This window comes from Notamacropus eugenii, chromosome 3 (genome assembly GCF_028372415.1).
Source record: "Notamacropus eugenii isolate mMacEug1 chromosome 3, mMacEug1.pri_v2, whole genome shotgun sequence".
In the NCBI taxonomy this organism is placed as follows: Eukaryota; Metazoa; Chordata; class Mammalia; order Diprotodontia; family Macropodidae; genus Notamacropus; species Notamacropus eugenii.
In genome coordinates this window covers 309,392,215-309,412,776 of record NC_092874.1, presented here as the reverse complement: position 1 = coordinate 309,412,776, position 20,562 = coordinate 309,392,215, and the positions used below count along the sequence as shown (strand labels likewise).

At 48.3% G+C, this 20,562-nt stretch overlaps 1 protein-coding gene across 7 annotated transcripts in view; it reads left to right on the top strand.

Annotated features, from left to right (window-relative positions):
• The first annotated feature begins 3,839 nt into the window (after positions 1–3,839).
• TTC38 (tetratricopeptide repeat domain 38) overlaps positions 3,840–20,562 on the top strand; it is a 28,252-nt gene continuing 11,529 nt past the window's right edge. For 2 of the 7 annotated variants that reach the window (XR_011964324.1, XM_072596586.1), the window contains exons 1-9: positions 3,840–3,927; positions 9,301–9,378; positions 10,329–10,410; positions 12,194–12,365; positions 13,359–13,550; positions 14,051–14,126; positions 15,891–16,010; positions 17,401–17,460; positions 19,242–19,280. Coding sequence is in view for 6 of the 7 variants with exons in the window: in XM_072596586.1 (XP_072452687.1) it covers positions 3,895–3,927; positions 9,301–9,378; positions 10,329–10,410; positions 12,194–12,365; positions 13,359–13,550; positions 14,051–14,126; positions 15,891–16,010; positions 17,401–17,460; positions 19,242–19,280 (852 nt within the window). In the remaining variant the exon portion in view is untranslated. The remainder of the gene's footprint in view (positions 3,928–9,300; positions 9,379–10,328; positions 10,411–12,193; positions 12,366–13,358; positions 13,551–14,050; positions 14,127–15,890; positions 16,011–17,400; positions 17,461–19,241; positions 19,281–20,562) is intronic. The other 5 variants (XM_072596587.1, XM_072596591.1, XM_072596589.1 and 2 more) reach the window with 5 other exon arrangements.

The window sequence follows — 20,562 nt, the reverse complement described above, 5'->3', positions numbered from 1 at the left end:
ACCTTCTGACAGAGATGGGGTGCAGAATAAGACTTTTTATCGACATGGTCGATGAGGAGGTTAATTTTGCTTGAGGGTGAGGGAGTGGGAGGGAAAGAAAATGGGTTTTGGTTCACTGAAATAAATTTAATTTAAAAATGAAAAATATTTATAGCTGTTCTTTTTGTTTTAGCAAAGAACTGGAAACTAAGAGAATAACCATCAATTGGGATATGGCTAAGCAAATCATAGTATATAAATGAGATGCCATAAAAAATGATGAAGATGGTTTCAGAGAAACCTGGGAAGATTTGTATGAACTCATGAGGAGCGGGATGTGCAGAACCGGGAGAACAATGTGTACAATAAAGACAACAGTGTAAAAAAAATTCTGAAAGCAATAAGAACTTCAGTCAATGCAATGGCCATCCATGATTCCAGAGGACTGGTGATCAAGCTGGCTACGCTCCTTTTGACAGAGAAATAAGGGACTCGATACCATTGAGATGTATATTTTTGAACATGGCCCAAGTGGGTCTTTATTATATGTTTTCCTTTACTATATGTTTGTTACAAGGGCATTTTTTTTCTTTTTTCCAATGGTGTGAGGGTCTGAGGGGGAGACGAAGTAGGAATAGGATGGCAAAAAGAAAAGAAAACAGGATTTTTAAAAAATGCAAAGTCAGTCAATAAACATTTATTAGGCACCTAGTATGTGACCAGCACTGGGATAAGTGGCAGAAAAAAAAACACAGAAAAGTAGGACAACTTTGAAAGTGAAGTATTACATTTATTATGTATTTTAAATGAAAAACAAGCTTTATATAGCAGACATGCGGTTTCATATAAAATCTTTTCTATTCTACTATATACATGGAAATACCCATATTATTTGTTGTTTGTTATGTTCAGAGTAAAAATAAATTTTAAGAAACAGAACTAGGAAGGATGCCCACTCTCCCCACTATCATTTGATATAGCTCTGTAAATGCTAGCATTAACAATAAGAAAAGAGAAAGGAACTAAAAAAAAAAATTAAGTAAAGTGGGAGATAAAACTATCCTTATTTGCTGACCATGTGATGGTTTGCTTTGAAAATCCTAGCGAATCAGCAGAGATACTAATTGAGAGAATGGCTTTAGCAAGGCTGCAGGCTACAAAACAAATCCTCAAAAATCAACAGCATATCTATCTAATAATAACAAAACATAAGAAGTAAGAATAGTGAAATTCCATTCCAAATGCCCATAAAATGCATAAAGTAGTTGGAGACCCAGTCTCCCAACCTCTCAAAACACACAAAAGACTTGTATGAATTCAGTTACAAAGTTCTCTTTAAAGAAATGAAGAACAATTGGAATAATCGGAGAAATATTCAGTGCTCATGGCTAGGCCATACCAGTAAAATAAAAATGACAATACTACTAAAAATTAATTTACACCTTTAATATTATAGCACTAAGATTACCAAGGAGATATTTTATAGCACTTGATAAAATAATAACCACATTCATTTGGAAAAACAAAAGATCTAGACTCTCAAGGGAAGTGATGAAAAGAAGCAGGGATAAAGGAGGAATACCACTTAGAGATCTCAAACTACATTATAAAGCACCCATCATCAAAATCATCTGCTGGTATTGGGGGGGGAGGGGAGAAGGGGAGAGAGAGAGAGAGAGAGAGAGAGAGAGAGAGAGAGAGAGAGAGAGAGAGAGATCAATGAAATAAACAAGACTAGGGAGACTCAGAAACAACAGAACTTAATAACCTAGTGTTTGATAAAGTTGAAAACACAAATTACCAAGGGGAAAACCTCTTTGTTTAATAAAAACTAGAGGGGAAAATGGAAAGCAGCTTGGAGGAAGTTAGGTGTAGACCAGCACCTTACACCACACTTCACAATACATCCTAAATAGATTCGCAACTTTAATATTAAAGATCATACCATTTAAAAATTAGAAGAAAAACAGATCGTATTATTCTCACTTCCATGGGCAAGAGATGGATTCTTAACAAAACAAGAGAGAGCGGGAATTACAAAAGATAAAATAGATAAATTTGATTACTTGAAACTGAAAAGCTTTTGTCCACACAGCATTAATATATCTAAGATAAGAAGGGAAGTTGGTAAAATGCGGGGAAAAATCTTCGTATCAGATTTCTCTGATAAGGGTTTGCTATTCAAGATATGTAATTAAAAAACACATACGACTAATAATCATTCCCCAATAGATAACTGGTCGAACGATATGAACAGTTCTCAAAAGAACTGCAAAGTGTTCCTAACTGAATTTTTAAGAAATACTGCAGATCACTAATCATAAGAGAAATGCAATCTAAAGAACCCTGAGGTTTCACCTCAAACCCTGCAAGTTGAGAAAAAAGAGAAAAAGTGGCACCAGATGGAGAGGTTGTGGAAAGAGAGGCACACTAATGCATTGTTGGTGGAGCTGTAAAAGGGTATAAGCATCTTGGAAAGCACCTTGGAATTCTGCAAATGTGTCCAAGCCCTTTGAATCAGAAACTCCATTACTGGACGTATACTCCCTAGGAAACCACTGATAAGAAGAAAAATACTCGTGTACTCCAAAATATTTAAAGCAGCACTTCTTGTGATAGAGAAGAATTAGAAACAAAGTAGATGACTGCACTATAAGAAAAGGTGTGTGATGAATGCAGAGAACCATGAAAAGATCTACCTGAGCAGATGCAAAGTGAAGTCAGCAGAGCCAAGACAATCTACCCAGGGACTACCACAGTGTCAGCGGAAAGAATCAAAAGTAAGTTTAACAGAATTAAAGTGGGGCTCAATGAAGGAGATGCGGAGAGGTGGGAGGTCCACACGGGGATACATGGCACGTGTTTGTGGACTTTTTAAATGCGTTGCTCACTTGTGCTGACTTTAAAAATACTCTCTCCCCTGGGCTGGTTCTCTAGGAGAGGACGGGAGGGATACTTGGGGTACTGTGTTCACCTGAGAGACAGAAGACATCCAACAAACACTTACTGGAGGGAAGGAAATCATCCCACGCTGCACTCCCCCAATATGCAGTCGCTAAGCTCCCATCCCCCGCTCGGTGCTGGGGGGATACAAAGACACAAAGCGAGGCTAGGCTTGATCTCAGGGAGTTGCCACTGACTCAGGGGAACCGCTGGAGCGCCACTAACACAAACCATTGCCGGAGAAGAAATTTCGAGCGGAGTCCCTGAAGAAGACGGGACTGCAGCTGAGCACAGAGCGCTGCGCCTGGACTCAGCAGGACCTGAGTTCGAATCCCACATCAGACACTCCTCACGGCAAACACTCGGGCATCTCCGCCAAGAAAACCCCCAGTGGGGTCGCAGAGGGCTAAAATGACAACAAACGTGTGTGTTATCTACCTGCCCACGCACGTGTCACACCCACACCCTGTGGGTCTCTCCCAGACCCCGCCCCAGGTGCTGCTCTAGGAGATCCCGTTCTCTTATCCCCGCCCCCATGTGCCCAAGTCCACCCTCCCTCTGCACCGCCTCGCTATCAGGCCCCGCCCAGCTTCCCTACGGGCCCCTCCCTCCCAGCGACCTCCAGACTTCGCCCCGCCCCGCCCGCCCTTCGGCCGCGCCTCCGGCTTTCTCCCCGCCCCCGAGTCAAGCCTCCTTCCTCTTTCCATTGTTTTCCCTCGCCCCGCCTCCGCCCTTTACCCTCCCGAAATCTCCTTATCCCCGCCCCCAGGCTCAGCCCCGCCCCCGGACTCAGCCCCGCCCCCAGGCTCAGCCCCGCCCCCGGGATGAGCCCCGCCCCCGGGCTCAGCCACACCACAGGCTCAGCCCCGCCCCCGGACTCAGCCCCGCCCCCAGGCTCAGCCCCGCCCCCGAGATCAGCCCCGCCCCCGGACTCAGCCACACCACAGGCTCTCCGCAGCTGCAGGACGCACCATGGTCTCTCTGGTCCCTCTCCGAGACTGCCAGGTAGGTCCGGCGCCCCCTGCTCTCCCAGGTGCGGGAGCTGGGTGTGATGGTCCCACGCCTTCCCCAGCCTGGACACGAGGCCAAGCTCCTCTCCAGCCGCCCCCCGCCCCCGCAGCCGCCCCCAGGCCGCAGACCCTCACCCTCTGGCCCACTCCTGCCCTTCCTCCCTCCCCACACCCACCTTGGGGCTGCCCACTGGCCGCCTCTCAGTGCTTCCTTTCCTTGGCCCCATGTCTTTGCTTCTTGACTTACTCGTGTATTTGTCTGTTAAGTCTCCCAAGGAGACAAAATGCGTTTCTTTCTTAGGAGAAAGTGGCCACAAGGGACTGGGATTCAGTCCCTTCTCTGTCAGGCAGGCCTGGCCAGCCCTGGACTCTGCCCTCTGGGCCCCTGGCTCCCTGCCAAAGGGCTAACCGGTTTTGCACTGGGAGGAGTGCAAGGCCTGGCCCCAAACCTAGGGATTGCTTGACCTGAGCCCCGGTACACCCGGGTTCTTCTGCTCTCTCACTTTCCCAGAGCCTCAGTTGCCTCATCTGCAAAATGGAGTCTGGACACCTGCCCCTGTTCAGGCCCCTGACTCAGGCTTAGGCAACGAGGGACAAAGGGGTAGCTCACAGCTCCTGGGGAATGGAATTCTCCTCCCTAGACAGATGCCCCATTCGACTCTCTCCATGGGCATAGCCCAGGAGAGGACGGGCGCGGGTCTGTCCTCCTGGGGGCAGACACTGCCATGGGCCGGCTGGGCAGTCCTAGCCCTCCAGCCTTTTTAAAAATGTTTTTATTTTCAACTTAAATACAAAATGAGAGAAGAAAGAAAAACATTGTCATGTACACAGCAGACCTTAAGACAGAATTCAACAGGAAACAATCAATTTCCATTTCAAGAAAACCTCTGGAATAAACAGTACACGTTGTTGTCCAACGTGTGCGGCTTTGCGTAGCTTCCCTGTTGGTTTTCTTTTGTTTTCGGCTGAGCACTTTTTACTTTATTCTTTCCCCTCCCTCCCCTCACCCCCCTAAAGAAGGATGCAATTAAGCATGGACGACATACTGTGTGATTAAGGAAATATATGGTTCCAGTTTGCACCTACAATAAGACACATTTGAGAAGAAGAAGCTGGATATTTTATTGATTTACAGAAAAGGCAAATGCATGAACAGTTTAGAGCTACAGCAGAAATAATTAATATAGCCTAATACTAATATAATTATAGCAATATTAATATAGATATAAGAGGAAATAGAAAAGCATCACCAATTCAGGGAAGCACCAACACCTGAATTTTCTCAGCTGGGGAATCCTGGGATACAGCTTTCAGGGTCTGAATTGGGAGCAAGTAGTCCCAGGCAGAGCGTCCTCTCCATGGGTGAGATTCCGAGGACTTACACTAGGCCAGGGGACTTTATAGGGACCTAGACAAAGAAGGCTTTTTGCCAACAGCTCCACACACTGTTCCAAGCTGGTCAGGCACATGGCCATGGGAATACAGGTTTTGTCCATCAAGGAGATATCATATGGGGGCCACAAGATATAAGTTAATTAATCATATACTGGGAGGATTAGCCAAATCTTCCAAGTATTATCTATCTGTTCCGGGAGTGGCTAGTTCCCGGAACATTAATACATGGCCAACTCACATATGTTATATTCCTTGAGAGGTCACCAAAAGGACAGAGTGAACTTACTTTATTCAAGGGATATGAAATATTCCTTCACATACATACGTGGATATCTGTAAACATTCACATAGATACACATATACACTCATGCACATATGGGTAAGACCATACTATGCTTATCTCCTCCTACCATCTGTTTCTCTGAAGGTGGAGAGCATCTTCTGTCCTATGTCCAAGTCTTTCCATTTCCTCTAAATCAACCAGCTTTCCTAGACCCCAGCAATATTCCAACCCACTCACATCCTATCTGAGAGATGGTCAATGGAACTTGTCCCCCTCAATTTTCTGAATTCCTTCTGTTTTTGGTTACACAGGTTTAATTTGTACAAGAAAATTTTGATTCAAAATAATTGAAATTATCCTTTTAACACTTCAACAATGCTCTTGCCTTATAATATAGCTTAAGCTGGCTCTACTTCCTTTACATCTTTTCCCCCTGATTTCTTTGAAATTCCTGATCTGTTGTTGTTCCAAATGAATTTTTTTATTATTTTATCTAATTCAGTAAAATAATTTTTTAGTAATTTAATTGGGGTGACTTTGAATAAATAGATGAGATAGGTAAAGTTGTGATTTTTAGAAATGACATTGGCTTCACCGATCCATGAACAACAAATCTTATTGCATCAGTTATTTAGATCTGAGTTCATTGGTTGTTCTCTCTTTAACCCACTGGGGAGGAGAGTAAGGTTTCAGCACTACCTGCCCTCCCCCACCCCTACTAGCTTCTTCTGTATCAGCTTTTCCTTTCATACCTCACTTGTGTGAGATAATTTCTCTTTTTCTCTCTCCCTACACAGTTTTATTTTTTTAAGAATCACCCTGTCACATTCAGCTCAGCCCACGCCTTTCTTCCAGCTGCCCAAATGACGATGGCAAACATGAGTACTGTTAGTGTTGTCACATATACAAAGTAAACAACGTGACCTTGGGTTCCTTATAATTAGTCTTTAATGCTAACCTTATATTTCTCCCGGATGTTATATGTCAAATTTTTCCTTAACTTCTGGGGTTTTGTCACAAAATCTTTGAATTCGTTAAATGTCCTTTTAAAAAAAAAATCAGGATTATTTTCACTTCACTTTCCTGCATGAATTACCCTTGATTGTAATCCCAGCTCTTTCGTTCTATGGAATACAGTATTCCAAGACCTACAGTCCTTCAGCATAGTAACTGGTAGGTCTTGTGTATTCCTTATTGTAGTTCCATGATATTTCATTTTTTCTTATTGTTTCCAGCATTTTCTCCTTAACCTGGAAGCTTTGAAACTTGACTATGATATCCCTGTGAGTTTTCCTCCTGGGATCTCTTTCAGATGGTGATTGGTGGATTTTTTTTTCTATTTCTACTTTGCCTTCTTGTCCTAGAACTTCAAGTCAATTTTACTTGATAAGTTCTTGCCGTAGTGTATGAAGATTCTTTTTTTTAATCATAATTTTCAGTCTGACTTCTTATATTATTTCTGTTCAATCTTTGCTGCAGATCGGTTGTTTTTCTGATGAGATGTTTCACTTTGTCTTCTATTTTTTCATTCTTTTGATTCTGTTTTATGATTTCTTGGAGTCTTAAAAAGTCATTGGATCACCCTGACCCAATTCTAGTTTTCAAGGAATGATTTCCTTCTTTAAGTTTTTAATTCTCCATTTCAAGTTAGTTGACTTTCTTTTCATAATTTTCTTGGATTTCTCTTATTTTTTCCTGATTTTTCTTCAATGTCATTTCCTTTTTGAAATCATTTTTAAGTTCTTCCAAGAACTCTTTTTGTGCTTGGGACCACTTGACATTTCTCACTGAAAAAGCAGTGGCTTTTTAAACTCCATTATCTTTCCCTGAATATGAATTCGTATGTTCTGTATCCCCATAGAAACCCTCTATGGTTGGGGTTTTTCTCCTTTGCTTACTCATTTTCATCTATTTATTTGTTTGTTTAATTTTGTTTTCTGCAGCTATTAGTGCAATCAGGTTGCAGTCCCAAGGTAGGGGGAATGATGCTCCAAGCTTCAGGCCCTACTTCGTGTTATTTTCTGAAGTCTGTTTCAGGGCCCGGCCTTGGGCTCTTCTCTCCACTTTTAAGCCTCAGCTAGGGCCCCCAGCCACCCTGTTCTACAAATGATCTTGCTTTCTGTGGTCCCTTGGGTGACTGCAAACTACAGCTGTCCTCTCTGCCCCACTAGTGAAAGCAGGGCCTCTGCTCTCCTGTGAGTGCCCACAGCCAGCAGGGTCCTGGCCCTTGCTGCTGCACTCAGCAGCAGTGTACTGGCTCCTTTGCCCCACAGCCATGCCCCAGGGCATACAGTTAGTGCAGCGGAAGGTTCTTTAGTCTTCTCTTACTCAGCCATCACCCCTGCACACACATGCACTTTCTCCTGAGATGAAAGTTTCTAAGGCCAGGCTGGCTGCCAACCCCAGCTGCCCCTGGGTTCGTTGTTTGTTGATTCCCCAGACTTGGCCTGGAGCTGTTTGCATTTTACTCAGGCTGAACCTTGGGTCTTTCCTGGAGCCCTCTCCAATTGTCTCAGGAGGAGGACCGCTTTACCCTGTTTTTATTTCTGCTGCTCTGAAGCGATGTTCTGTTTTTGTGGAGAATATTTGGAGAGCCAAAAAATTTCTGACCTACTCCACCATCTTCCCAGAATCCTCTCCTCTCCAGCCTTTTTTTGAAGGCTGTCCCCATGTCTACGGGGACAGAGGGAAGAGGCAGATTGTGGTCAGAAATGGTCGCCCTCCTAGCAGGTTGACTTGCACCAGCTACAGGATAGTCCTTGTGGCGTCATCTGCATTCAGTCAGGTCTCACCTGGCTCCCACCTTTGACTGGGTGATTGCACATTGGGGCTGGTGTGAGTGGGACCCACAGACACACTTAGAGGTAAAAGAAGGATCTGCGCTGGGTGATTGCCAAGCCCCTGGTGGCCCGAACTTCTGTGAGCTCTGTCTGTCTGGTGCTTCCCGAGAGCCCCTCCCCCACCTGTGACTCATGAGTCTGGGGGAGTAATGTTACTGTCTTGTAAAGACCCATAAATTGGTGCCCCAGGAACAAGGCACCCAGTCGGATCCCTCAGCTAAGATGGAGTAGAACTGTTGTCTGCCTGAAGCCGTGAGAGGGACCGTCCCTGTGGGTTACTGAGAATCCTGGCAGTCAAGCTGACTGTGGGCCTGGTTCCTATTAAACCTTCATTCTCAAATTCATCTTTTACTTTTTATTCAACCCTTGCCTGTCTTTATAAGATAATGGAACAGAGAGAGCTGCGAGCGACCCTAGACCCCAGAAAGACTACTCTCAGAGGAGCCTTAGAACAGGGGTTGGGAGAACTGGGAGGGTCCTTAGAACAGAACCTAGAGTTTTAGACCTTAGAACAGATACTGTTAAACCCTAGAAATCTGATTGAACCTTCTCATTTTCTGGAGGAGAAACTGGGTCCCAGAGAGGTTAAGGGGCTTGCTAACCCCAGGCTGTACAACATTCAACCCAGAGTCTAGAACCTCCTCCTGGACCACGTGTGCCTCACCAAACACTTTACTCATGAGATGAGCTCTCTATTTCATCTTACGTCATCAAAGAGCATGCCTAGAAAACAATTATCGGGAGGGGGTGGGGGTGGGGGTGGGGAAGAGTTGTGGTTTTTTAATGCACATTTTTCTGGTTTTTCTTCTTTTAAATCACTGAATAAATGCCTTCCTGTCCTTGTGTCCAGGCTTGGAAGGATGAAGGCCTGCCTCTCTCGACCACCAGTAATGAAGCTTGCAAGTTCTTTGATGCCTCCCTGACCCAGGTATTGCCATGGAGAGGGAGGGTCTTTTCAGTGCCCTTGGTTTGGGGGAGTCTCAGGGCTTCCCTGTCCAAAAATCATGTTCCTTAGAGATGTTTCTTTACTTCATGATGGGGTCTGGCCACTCCAGGAGGCCCGCACCCCTAACTGACACAGTTGGATCACAGTAGAAATCCAGAGCCATACGGTCACATCTTCTGTATGCCTGGGTCTGGCCCAGTCCCTTAGGCCTGTTGCCTCCTGGGTAAAATTCAGGTTGCCTTCCTGGCATTCAAAGCCTTCAGCACCTAGAGCCATCCTATCTGCCCATGCACCAGACTCCCCATCTCCCTGGCTTCTCCCATCTCCATGCCTTTGCCCCAATCGAAGTGACCTCCCTCCCATGTCTGTTAATTCATTCTTATTCTTTGGAGCCTCCCACACAAAGTCTTTTTTCCTGATCTTAGCTGGACAGCATCTTCCTCATCTGATCTTACCACACTTTCTACTCCTTTCATATGTTGACAGAAGCAGGGGGGCTTGGGGAAAGACCCTGGATTTGGAGCCAGGAGACCTGGATTTGAGTTCCAACTGGGACATTTACTGACCAGACTGGATCCTAGGATCCAAAACTCTGTAGCTGGAGGGAAACTCAGAGCTGTTCCCCCTTCTCCATCCCCTCTGCTTTACAGAGAGGGAACCTGGGGCCTGGGGTGGGTCACTTCACCCTCTTCAGCACCTCAGTTTCCCCACCTATAAAATGGGATTGACCCACCTCATAGGCTGCTGTGGGGAAAGTACTTTATCAGCTTGACAGCTCTCTCAGGAGGACCAAGATCACTGAAGCCTCGTAGTCTAGACAGAATTCAGTGGGACCCTAAGAGGCACAGTGAGACCTGCGAGCAGGGTTCTGGAGTACTCACCAGCCCTAGACCCCAAGGCCCTGGGTTTGAGAATGTCTTTCCTCATTTCAGTATGTGACATGGACCAATGACAAGAGTGTTGGTGGCCTAGAAGGATGCTTATCAAAAATAAAGGCAGCAGATCCAGCATTTGGTAAGGCCCCAGACATCGGCGAGACACAGGACATGGTTTCTTTGCTCTGTTTTGCTCGGTATTTAGTTTTTGTGAATTATACAAACCCCAAGACCCTCACTACAAGAAGTCCCCCTCCCTGGCCCTGGGCTAAGCTCTAGGGACACAAAGGAAGGCAAAGGACAGTCCTGCTCAGTGTCTAAGAAGGGAGTCTATGCAGGGCAAATGAAAGGTGATCCTAGAGGGATGGCCAGGGATGGAGGAGTGAGATAGGGGGCACAGCACTAGAGGAAACGCCCAGAGGCAGGAGATGGAGATGCCCCAAGGAAGGGCTGGAAGGGGTGCAGAGCCCCTGGGGCATGGGGGAGGGGTAATGAGGGGGACAGAGAGCTGTGCACCTGGGGCTCCAGCTGAGGTACAAGAAGCATGGAGGCAGGAGAGGCCGGACATGAGGGCTTTCGATTTCAAACAGAGCATTTTCTCAGATCTTGGAAGGAATAAGAAGTCCCCAGTGTTAGTGATCAGTCAGACCTGTGCTTAAAAGAGATTCTAGTTCAGTTGCCCAGGATCCCTGCAAACAGAGAGGACAGGTTGGTACTGGGCACAGATGCACCCTGGAGAGTTCAGAAAGAAGGGGTTTCGGCCTGATGTGCTTTCAAGAGCGGCGCCAGCTCTGCCTATTCTCCTAGCCAAGATCTGCAGCTCGCGAAGGCCGTGTCTGGTGACAGCATCCTCAATGTCAGTCCCCTGCCTTCCTCCGAGTCTGCCCAGACCCCTCTCAAATGTCCCCAAGCTAATCATGTCTCCTGGGAAACATGAGTGAGACATGTTTGTGTAGACCTCAAGTAGAAAGAGGGACCCTCACCCACCTAGGGGACCCCTGGGGTGGCAGCATGCAGGCATAGTACAGAATGTGATGGGGACCTGTGTCTTATTTTCTTAAATATTTCACCATTTGGTGGCCCTCAGGAGTGTGGGCCACATGATCCACCCCTGCCCTCAGGTATAGGGCACTCTCAGGGAGGAAGCTCCCCCAGTGCTGATCTCTGCATAGCAGGAAGAGCTCTTACCCTTTGGGTCCACAGACCCTTCTGGCGGTAAAGCCTACTGCCCCTTCTCAGCTTCTGTTTGCAAGTGTCTAATATAGATATAGGGAAGAGAAAGGAAAAGATAGCGGGAAAGTTATCAACACGTTCAGAAGGGCCCTGAAATCCACCCCAGGACCGGCTTCAACACACCCTGCCCCCAATCCCCACCCGGCCTCAGCTGAGAAGTAGTCTCTGTGCTCCCAGGGGCGCTGCCTCTTATCTGGCCATGTCTGTGCAGCATTCCCTTCCCCAGGGACACAGCCTGTTTCTGATACATCTCCCCTGGTTGGGCCTTGATGGCTCTCAGGAATATCCCTTGGCATGATCCTAACTGGGACACCAGGTTGGAGGGCAGAGGACCTTGTTCCTCTCCCTTGCTTTCCAGAGGGGCTGCACCTGCCCAGAAGCAGTAGGTGACATCCAAGGACCAACTGGCAGCTCACTGTCCTGATGGTCCTCCATGGCTTTCTGCCATCTGCCCAACTAGAGTGTGGGGCAGTCTGACTTGCATCCTCAAGGCCAAGAACTCAAGCTGGGGGAGCCTGAAGAGCCTGAACTTCTGGAAACTGGGCCCCACCTCTGCCTGTCAATATCCCCATCTATGGAATGGGGGTTATCAGGCCTGGTCTGCCCACGAGCTGGAGGAGCATCATGCAGGGTCTCTCCCTCCTGGTCACCCTTGGTGGTCACTCATGGCTTTCCATGGCTTTCCCTAGTTATGGGGCACGTCATCGCCAATGGCCTGGCACTCATTGGCACAGGGAACTCGATGGTGCTGGACCAAGCCCTTCGCCTCTCCATGGAGACCATGATGGAGCTTTCCAGGAAACAGCCACTGACCAATCGTGAGAAGCTGCATGTGGCCGCCGTGGATATGTTTGCTAAGGGGTGAGAGGCATAGGATGCGTGAGGAACAAGGGTGTTGTGGCCAGTATGGGCCCTGGGCATTCTCTGTTCACAGGGGGTTGTGGAGAGGGAGGTTGAGGCCAGCTGGGAGGGGCTCTACTGGCCTGGTCAGAGGAAAACAGAAAAGAGAGAGTGGCTCAATGGTTCCCAGAATCCCTCCAATCATGACATTCTGTTATCTATATTCCAACGTCCTTCCCAGCTCTGACCTTTCCTGTTCTCAGGCCCCTCCCGGATCTGACTTCCCTGTTCTAAGCACTCTCTCTCCTCTGACATTCCATGTTCTAGGTCCTCTCTCAACCCTAATTTCTCATGATTCTTAATGGCATAAATATGGACCTCCCCCAGTTAAAATGATCCCTCGGGACTTCACCATTGTAAACTTTTGGTCCTGACTCCTGAACTGGCAGCCACTTTTTGGCAGGCACCGAAAAATGCCTGGTGAGCCAGTGGCCTTGGTTCTGGTGGCCTGAGGGTAGAGAGGTCCTGTACATCAAGTGCTGGGACCCCCAAGACACCTGCCCTTCAGAGGCTCCAGTGCCATGTTTTCTGTTATTTAACCAGCATGGGATGAAATGTGGGGCAATAACAAGGTGTCTGATTTCTCTGCTGCCAGGTCTCCACGTCAGCCAGGGGATTTACTCAGAGAAAGCCAACTCTGCCCTCCTTGGAGGCTCAGCCACAGCAGGCCCTCCTCCTGGGGTCAGCTTCTATCCCTTGTTCCTCTGAGCTTGGGGATCTCAGGCGTGGGTGCTGATGGCTCCTCCTGAGTACACAGGCTTTGAGACTTACTGTGGCCAGGTAGGGCCCTCATGTCTGGTCTGCCAAAGACCCTGTTACAGGCCAGTCCTGAGAGCCTTCCCAGTGTGGGAGATCCTGTCTGGGCTGGTGCCTGAGGATCCCTCAAAGGCCAAGAGGAAGCCATGGGGATGCCTGGGGCTACTCAGCCCTGCACCATCCCCGGCCTCTCCCCAGTGCCCCCTTTGCTTCCAGGTGCCTTCCGAAAGCATGTACCTTATGGGAACAGATTCTCCAGGACTACCCCACCGACATGCTGGCTCTGAAGTTTTCCCATGACACCTACTTTTACCTGGGCTATCAGCCCCAGATGAGAGACTCTGTTGCTCGAATATTCCCTCACTGGACTCCCAACCTTCCTCTCAGCAGGTAGGGGGCTCCTTGAGATGTACTGAGACCCTAGATTTTCATGATATGAGGCAGTTGCCCCTGGGCCAGTAGGAGCTGGATGCCCACTGGACAGGGCAGTCATAGAAGGGGATGCCTGTGCCCATATAAGGTTGGAGTTGGTCCGTCACCTAGCACTGATTGAAGTCCTAGTATGTGTCAGCCACCATACGGAACACAGGGCCAGTCTCGATTTGCATCCCCAGAACTTGGCACATAGTAGGCACTGAATATTGTTGTTTTATTGGTTCTCCTGGGAAGAGGCCACTGGTATGTAGATACGGGAGCAAACACAAGCATTTAAAAGCAAATGAGTCATTGTGGTGGGGGAGGGGAAGACCCACAGGCTGCAGGGCATTGACCAGAGCTATCTCAGGCATTCAGAGACTTGCACTTAATGCCCCCAGTGCTTGGCACACACTAGGTGCTTAATAAATGTGGATTGAGTGGTAAAAGGCTCCTTTTCTTTTTCCCTTTCTCAGCTACGTGAAAGGTATTTATTCTTTCGGATTGATGGAAACGAACCTCTACGATCAAGCTGAACGGCTGGCCAAAGAGGTAAAGGGGCTCATCCCTCTTTTTTTTTCTAAAGTGAGGGTGAATAAATCCAGCCCTCTAGGGTTGACTTTTAAAATTAGCCTCCAGTATAGAGTTAACCTTGAATCCTTGGCATTCTTTCAGTAACTGTCTCTTAAGCACCTTCTAAGTATAATGTACCATAATTAGGCACCTACTTTGTGCAATGCACCATCTTTGGCATGAGTACGGGAGGGTGGGAAAAAAAGGTGAAGGGGGTCATGGGGGTTTTAGGGTAGAGCACATGGCACAGAAATACTGAGAAACAGGAGACAAGTTAGAGAAAGGAAGCAAGGAGTAGTGCAAATAAGATGAGACTTGGTATCTGAGGGTGTGGGTTCCAATCCCCCTTCTGATCCGTACTAGCCATGTGACTGTAAGTAAGGAATGTCCCTTTGCATCGCCCATAAAGGGGGAACACTGCACGGCCGCTGACCCCTCCCTCCCAGCGTTGTTGTAGGCACAGTGCCTCGGACACTGTAAAGCACCATCTTCATGGGAATCATTCTGGGTGTAGTGAGAAAGAACCAACTGTTGGCCACCTGGCTCTTTGGCCAGGCTTTGGTCATCCAAGATGGCTCTGGTAGGGATTCTCAGGGATAGGACTGTGTAGCTTCTCCCCACAGATGGTGACAATTCCCAGGTCAGGCATATCAGGTAGCATGCCAGCTTTTCCACAGCCCTTCCAGCATAGGATTAGTCATCTTTTATTAGATTTGCTCATTGAAGGAGTCTGATCTCTCTACTAGGCTGGGTGCTCCCACAGTACAAGGACTGTCCTATCTAATCTTGTGTCTTGCCCAGCTGAGCATAGGGCTACAATAACTACCTGTATAAGTGCTCAGTATATAGGGAATACAGTGGGCACTCAACAGTTGTGTGTTGATTGACTAGCTAAACCGCTTCCATAGAGATATTTCTTCCTTTGTTTTCTCTTCTACTGACACCAGCTCACACCTGCTGTTCCCCCAAATCGGCACATTCACTCCTGAAGTCCCCACCTTACCTTTGAGCTTTAGACCTACAGTATCTGCTTATGATAAGGACAGGAACTAGCATGTCATGAGTGTTTTATCGATGCTCATCTGTCAAATGAGCTGGAGAAGGAAATAGCAGAGCACTGCAGTATGTTTGCCAAGAATACCCCAAACGGGGTCACTAAGGGTCGACCACAACTGAACAACAAATCGACTAACCAGCACTCTTAAGCTCCTGGTGGTACAGAGAGAACCCTAGCAGCCCATGTTTGCATTCAGTCTCTGTGACTGAGGACCCTTCAGTTCTCCCCCACACCCAGTCTCACTTTCCTCACCTACAGAATGAGCATAAACCCAGACAGTGTCCCAGTTCCTGTGAGAAAGGGCTGTTCTCTGATAAAGGCCATGCCATGGTGAGCTCTCTTCTTTCTAGCACCATTTCTAGATCTTGGACCCCATGACCCAGAGCCCTAGGGTTCCCTTTGGCCCCTGAGGTCAGAATTAGGAGAAAAGGGACAAATTTAGGATGGATGTCAGGACAACCTTCCCACCAGTAAAAGATGCCCCTATTCAGGGGACTGCGTGGGGAGGGCAGGGGCCAGGAAGGAGTCGGTGTCATGGGAGGGCTCTCCCTCCACTGGTCTGGAACATTATCTTGGGGCCTGTGTCCAGTCTGGGCTGGACAGAGTGCTTCTTGAGGTCCCTGCCAGTGTCACGGAGCCCACGTGGAGCTGGGGGATCATTTCCTTCCTCTTTTCCATCCCCACAGGCTCTGTCTGTGAATCCCAGAGATGCCTGGTCAGTCCACACAATGGCCCACATCCACGAGATGAAAGCAGAGATTGAGGATGGGGTGTCCTTCATGCAGAGCTCAGAATCCAACTGGAAGGTTGAAGCCCCATTCCCTAATTACTACTATTCCTTTAATTGGCCCCATTAAGGGCCAGTGACATAGGGTCCAGGGCAAAAGGAATGGATGAGTGAGCCTTCTTCCTTCCTCTCTTCTGCATCTTTCAGTGACATTGGTGGGGGACCCTCCCTCCTCTGATGCGAGATTGCATCCTTCTGCCTTACTAGATGGTCTTTGGAGGTGGCTGTGGCTGCAGAGTTCATCACTGTAGCCAGCCTGCCAGTGAGCCTCCCTCTCTTGGGGGCTGGTCCTCTGGTCTGCCCCGGCCTGCTGAGATGAACTGGAGCTTGTTCTTGGGAGGCCAGGGATAAGAATGGGGATGGGGGGCAGGGGGAAGGAAGAGCAGGAAATGTCCATAAAACAACTAAAATGGGGGGAGAGGGGCAGCGCAAGAAGGCACCTGAGGTAAAGAAGCAAGATAGAGGGGTCAGCTGATGAGTGGAGAGGCTTGGTGAGACAGGACAGCCCCAGGAGTTCATGAAGCTGGCCTAAGGAAGTGAGGACAGGCTGCAGTCTGCAGCTGTGGAAGCAAGGGATGAACCACCATGGGGCCTGGAAGCTTGGAGGAGCGACTCTCAGGTCCCACTCAATTTCTTACTCATCTAGCTTGCCTTCTACTTGAGCTTATCTGGCTTGTCACAGTCTTTTATCTTGGCCTTAGGGCAGCTAGATGGTGCCACAGTGCGCAGAGCACTGGGCCTGCAGGCTGGGAGACCTGAGTTCAAATGTGACCTCAGACACTGACTAGTGTGAGCCTCCCTCTGCCTCAGTTTCTTCATCTGTAAAATGAGGATCCTACCAGCACCTATCTCACAGAGGTTTTGTGAAACTCAAATGAAGTAATCATTGTAAAGCGCTTAACACAGCTCCTGGAACCTAGTAGGTGCCGTATAAATGCTGGCTAGCGTTATCATTAATCATTGGCTTTCCTTCTCCACAAGTGTGTATCCATGCCAGCGAGTGCCTGAGTTTAAGTGTTTCTGACTGTCGGCTCCACAGCCTCCAGCCCAGAACTTCCCCTGGCACACAGCTGGTACATAAGCCATGCTTGGTTGATGGCGTGACTGGCTGGGCTGCCCCAGACTGACCTGGGCCTCCTCCCTCCTAGCCCAGCTCTCTTCCTCCTGCCCTTCCTTTGGCTCCTCCCCCAGCCCTTCTCCCCGGCCCTTGCAGGATCCCTCCAATTTCCCCCTCCTGGCCCCCATTATCCCAGGCTCTGCAGGGGCCCCTGCAAGGGGGCAGCTCCAGTGCCTTGGTCTGCCCAAGCTTGTCCTGACTCTCCTGCCCCCTCCCACATCTTTTCTGAGTGGGACCTTGAAGGATGAAGAGAAAGTCAGGCTTCTCCATGATTTGTTTGTTCCCTCCACAGGACTGTGACATGCTCGCCTGTCACAACTACTGGCACTGGGCCTTGTACCTGATAGAAAAGGTAAGTGGTGGGTGGCATCACCTGTCCTGCCAGGAGCACCTCATTCTTCCTATTGTGCCAGCTGAGCGACATGTCTGGTACTCGGCAAAATGCATGTGTCACGGTAGACCACCAGCTGGTGAGTTAGGGATTCCAGAGTGAGAGGGGCTCACGGAGCTGAAACCAGACTGGGCCAACGTCTAGTTGTCCTAGGGTGCAGACCTCAGGGATGGCAGCAAAGTTCCCATGCTTCCTTGTGGGGAATGCTCTCCCCAGCCTCACCTGCCACTGTGCCTGCCCCACTACACCCTATCTCGGTCCTGCCTTCTAGCCCTGACCCCTTCTCTTGACAGTGCCAGTGCCTCTGATGCCCATCCCCTCCTCAGCTAGTGTTTGTCCCAAGTGAAAGTATTTCAGGTACCATGTCTAAAGTTCCCCTTCCCCACATCTCTGACAGCCTGTCCCCAATCTCAGCTGGGTGGCCCAGCTTGGAACCAGGAGGCCCTGAGTTCAGGTCCAGCCTCAGAAACTTCTTAGCCATCTGACCCTGTGCAACTCTCTTCAGCTCTTTCTGCCTCCATTTCCCCATCTGGAAATGGGGATGATCACAGCACCCACCTCCCAGGGTTGTAGATAGGAGATAATAGGAGGTGATAGTGTTCACAATATAAAGTGCTTTGCAAACCTATCCAAATGCTATTATTAGTAGTACTTGGTTACCTCCAAGTGACAGAGGGCTCACTAACTGCCACTTCAGCTAGCTCCTTCTACTCATCTCCCTCAAAGATTCTAACAAGCCCCTTGAGAAGCACATCCCCAGTGCCTAGCACAGCTTCTTGGTTGTGGATTCAGACCCTAATTTACTATCACTCTTGGGTCTCAGAATGCTGCAGGTGGTATTGTAGTAGGAAGGCTGCCTGAGCTCAGGACCCCTGGGATCCAGTGCTGTCTCTAGTGCTGACTGGCCAAGCCTAAGAATAAACATCGAAAAATGATCTGCACCTAGCATTTTTTGAGGCAGTCCAGGCACTGTTCTGGGTGCAGCTGCCCACTGGGAGTTCCTTCTCTCTGAGCCTGTCTCCCCTCCTCCAGGGCAGTGAGAGTGCTGCTGGATTGGAGGTGGTCTGCTCTCCCTTTACCCCCTCCAGACAGAGGTGATTTAGGAAGGGCAACTCTCGGGACAAAATGAGCCAGTGGTCACCCACTAGCACCTTGCCTGGTTATTTGTATCCTGCTCCCTCAGGGCCCACCTCCTGAGGGGGTTGGATTTCTCAGCCAAGACCCAAACTGGCTCTATTCTATGCAGGCACCCCCCAGGATGCCAGCACTGGAGCGAGGCTTTCTGGGCTTCTCTCCACTCAGCAGCCCTGGGAAGGTTGTCATCAGGAAGGGGAGACTCAGAAACAGCCAGCATTTTTGCTAAGTCCCTTTGGGTCTCCTCCACTGAACAAATAGCCAGTCAGACCAGAGGGCCTCCAGAGTCATTCCAGTTCTGTCTCTGGGGTCCCTCAATTTCTCAAGAATTGTTACAGTTATTAATTTTCATTTAATTTCTTTGTCAATTCACAAAAATTTATTTCTTCTCCCTCCAACCTTCACTCCACTGAGGTAAAAAAAAACAAAACACACAAATCTTGAGGCAAACATGCTCAGTTCAGCACAGCCCACTTGGCACTGGCCATGTCCAGAATGTACAACTCTCTACCCCCCAAGGCCAAGACCAGGAAGAGGTCTGGGCTTCAAGAACCACTACTCATGTCCAATTGGACAAATGTCACTCAAAGTCTCCTTATGTTTTGTAGGGTGAGCATGAGGCAGCCTTGACGATTTATGATGAGCACGTAAGTCCACATGTTGATCCCTGCCCTTTACTTTGGGCCCAGCCAATGGTTTTGGGCAATGACCCACCTCCTGGGGGACCCTCCAGAGCAAAGTCATCTCTGCCCCACTATGGTGGAATGTGCTGTGGGGTGGGAGGGTCTCTTCCTGAGGCCTGCCTCAAAGCAGTATCATTATGTTGTTTCACCTGATGAATGGTCTAGTGTTGGAGTTCCATTAGTGACATTGACTTGTATGTATACAGGACCTCTGGTGCATCAGCTCTGACTTATCTAGAGAGAAGTGTTGGGTCAATAAAACTTTTCATTCCCAAGACCAGAGTTCTTTAAAACTGCCCAAGACAGGTAGCTTCTTACTGTGGAAAGTGGGGTAGGTGTGGCAACAGAGGACCTGAAGGCAGTCTTAGGAGTGACCTTAAACATGTCACTGGACTCTGGGCCTCAGTCTTCCCCTCCAGGAATGGACACTTAGGAAGCCTTTACTGTGCGGTGGGAAGGTAGGTGTTAGCACCAGGTTCTGGGTCTGTATTCTTCCTCCCAGCCACCAGTGTCTTTTCACTGAAAGTCTTACCTCTTCCTGCCTCTGACTTGGTTGCTTTATCTGTGAAATGAGAATAAGGATGCCTGCCTCATCCTGCTTTGCAGGGTCATGAGGAGGCCCAGACAGTTGTGGGGGGGGTGGGTCTTCCTTCCCTCCACTCTATTATTTCCCTGTGGTCTAGGATAGAGCAGCTGGTAGATATGTGTGTGGTGAATGAGTAAACAACCAGTTCAATGAGAGTCCTTTCTGGGCCACAGAAAGTAAGTCTATAACGAGGACTTACTGTCATTGAAGTGATTACATTCAGCTTTATGAGAAAGTTAAATACTCAAATGAAGCCTCCTCACAGACTGACAGTGCCCAGAGCACTCAACCTAGACTCAGGCAGACCCGAATTCAAATGTGGCCTAAGCCACATACTAACTGTGTGACCCTAGGCAAGTCATTTAAGTTCTGTCTGCCTCAATTTCCTCATCTATAAAATGGCCATAACATAGCATGTACCTCCCCAGAGTTGTTTTTAAAGCACTTAGCACAGTGCCAGGCACACGGTAGGCATTATGTTAATGTTAGCTATTATTATTAGCTAGTATTGTCCAATTAATTAGCGTAGATTACTCCCAGGATGCAAACTACCTTCACAGTGTCCAATCAGCAACTCATCTGTAACTTACTGTCTTAGAGAGTCACCTTAGACATAAGAACTAAAGTAGGTGACTTGCCCAGGGTCACACAGCTGTTCAG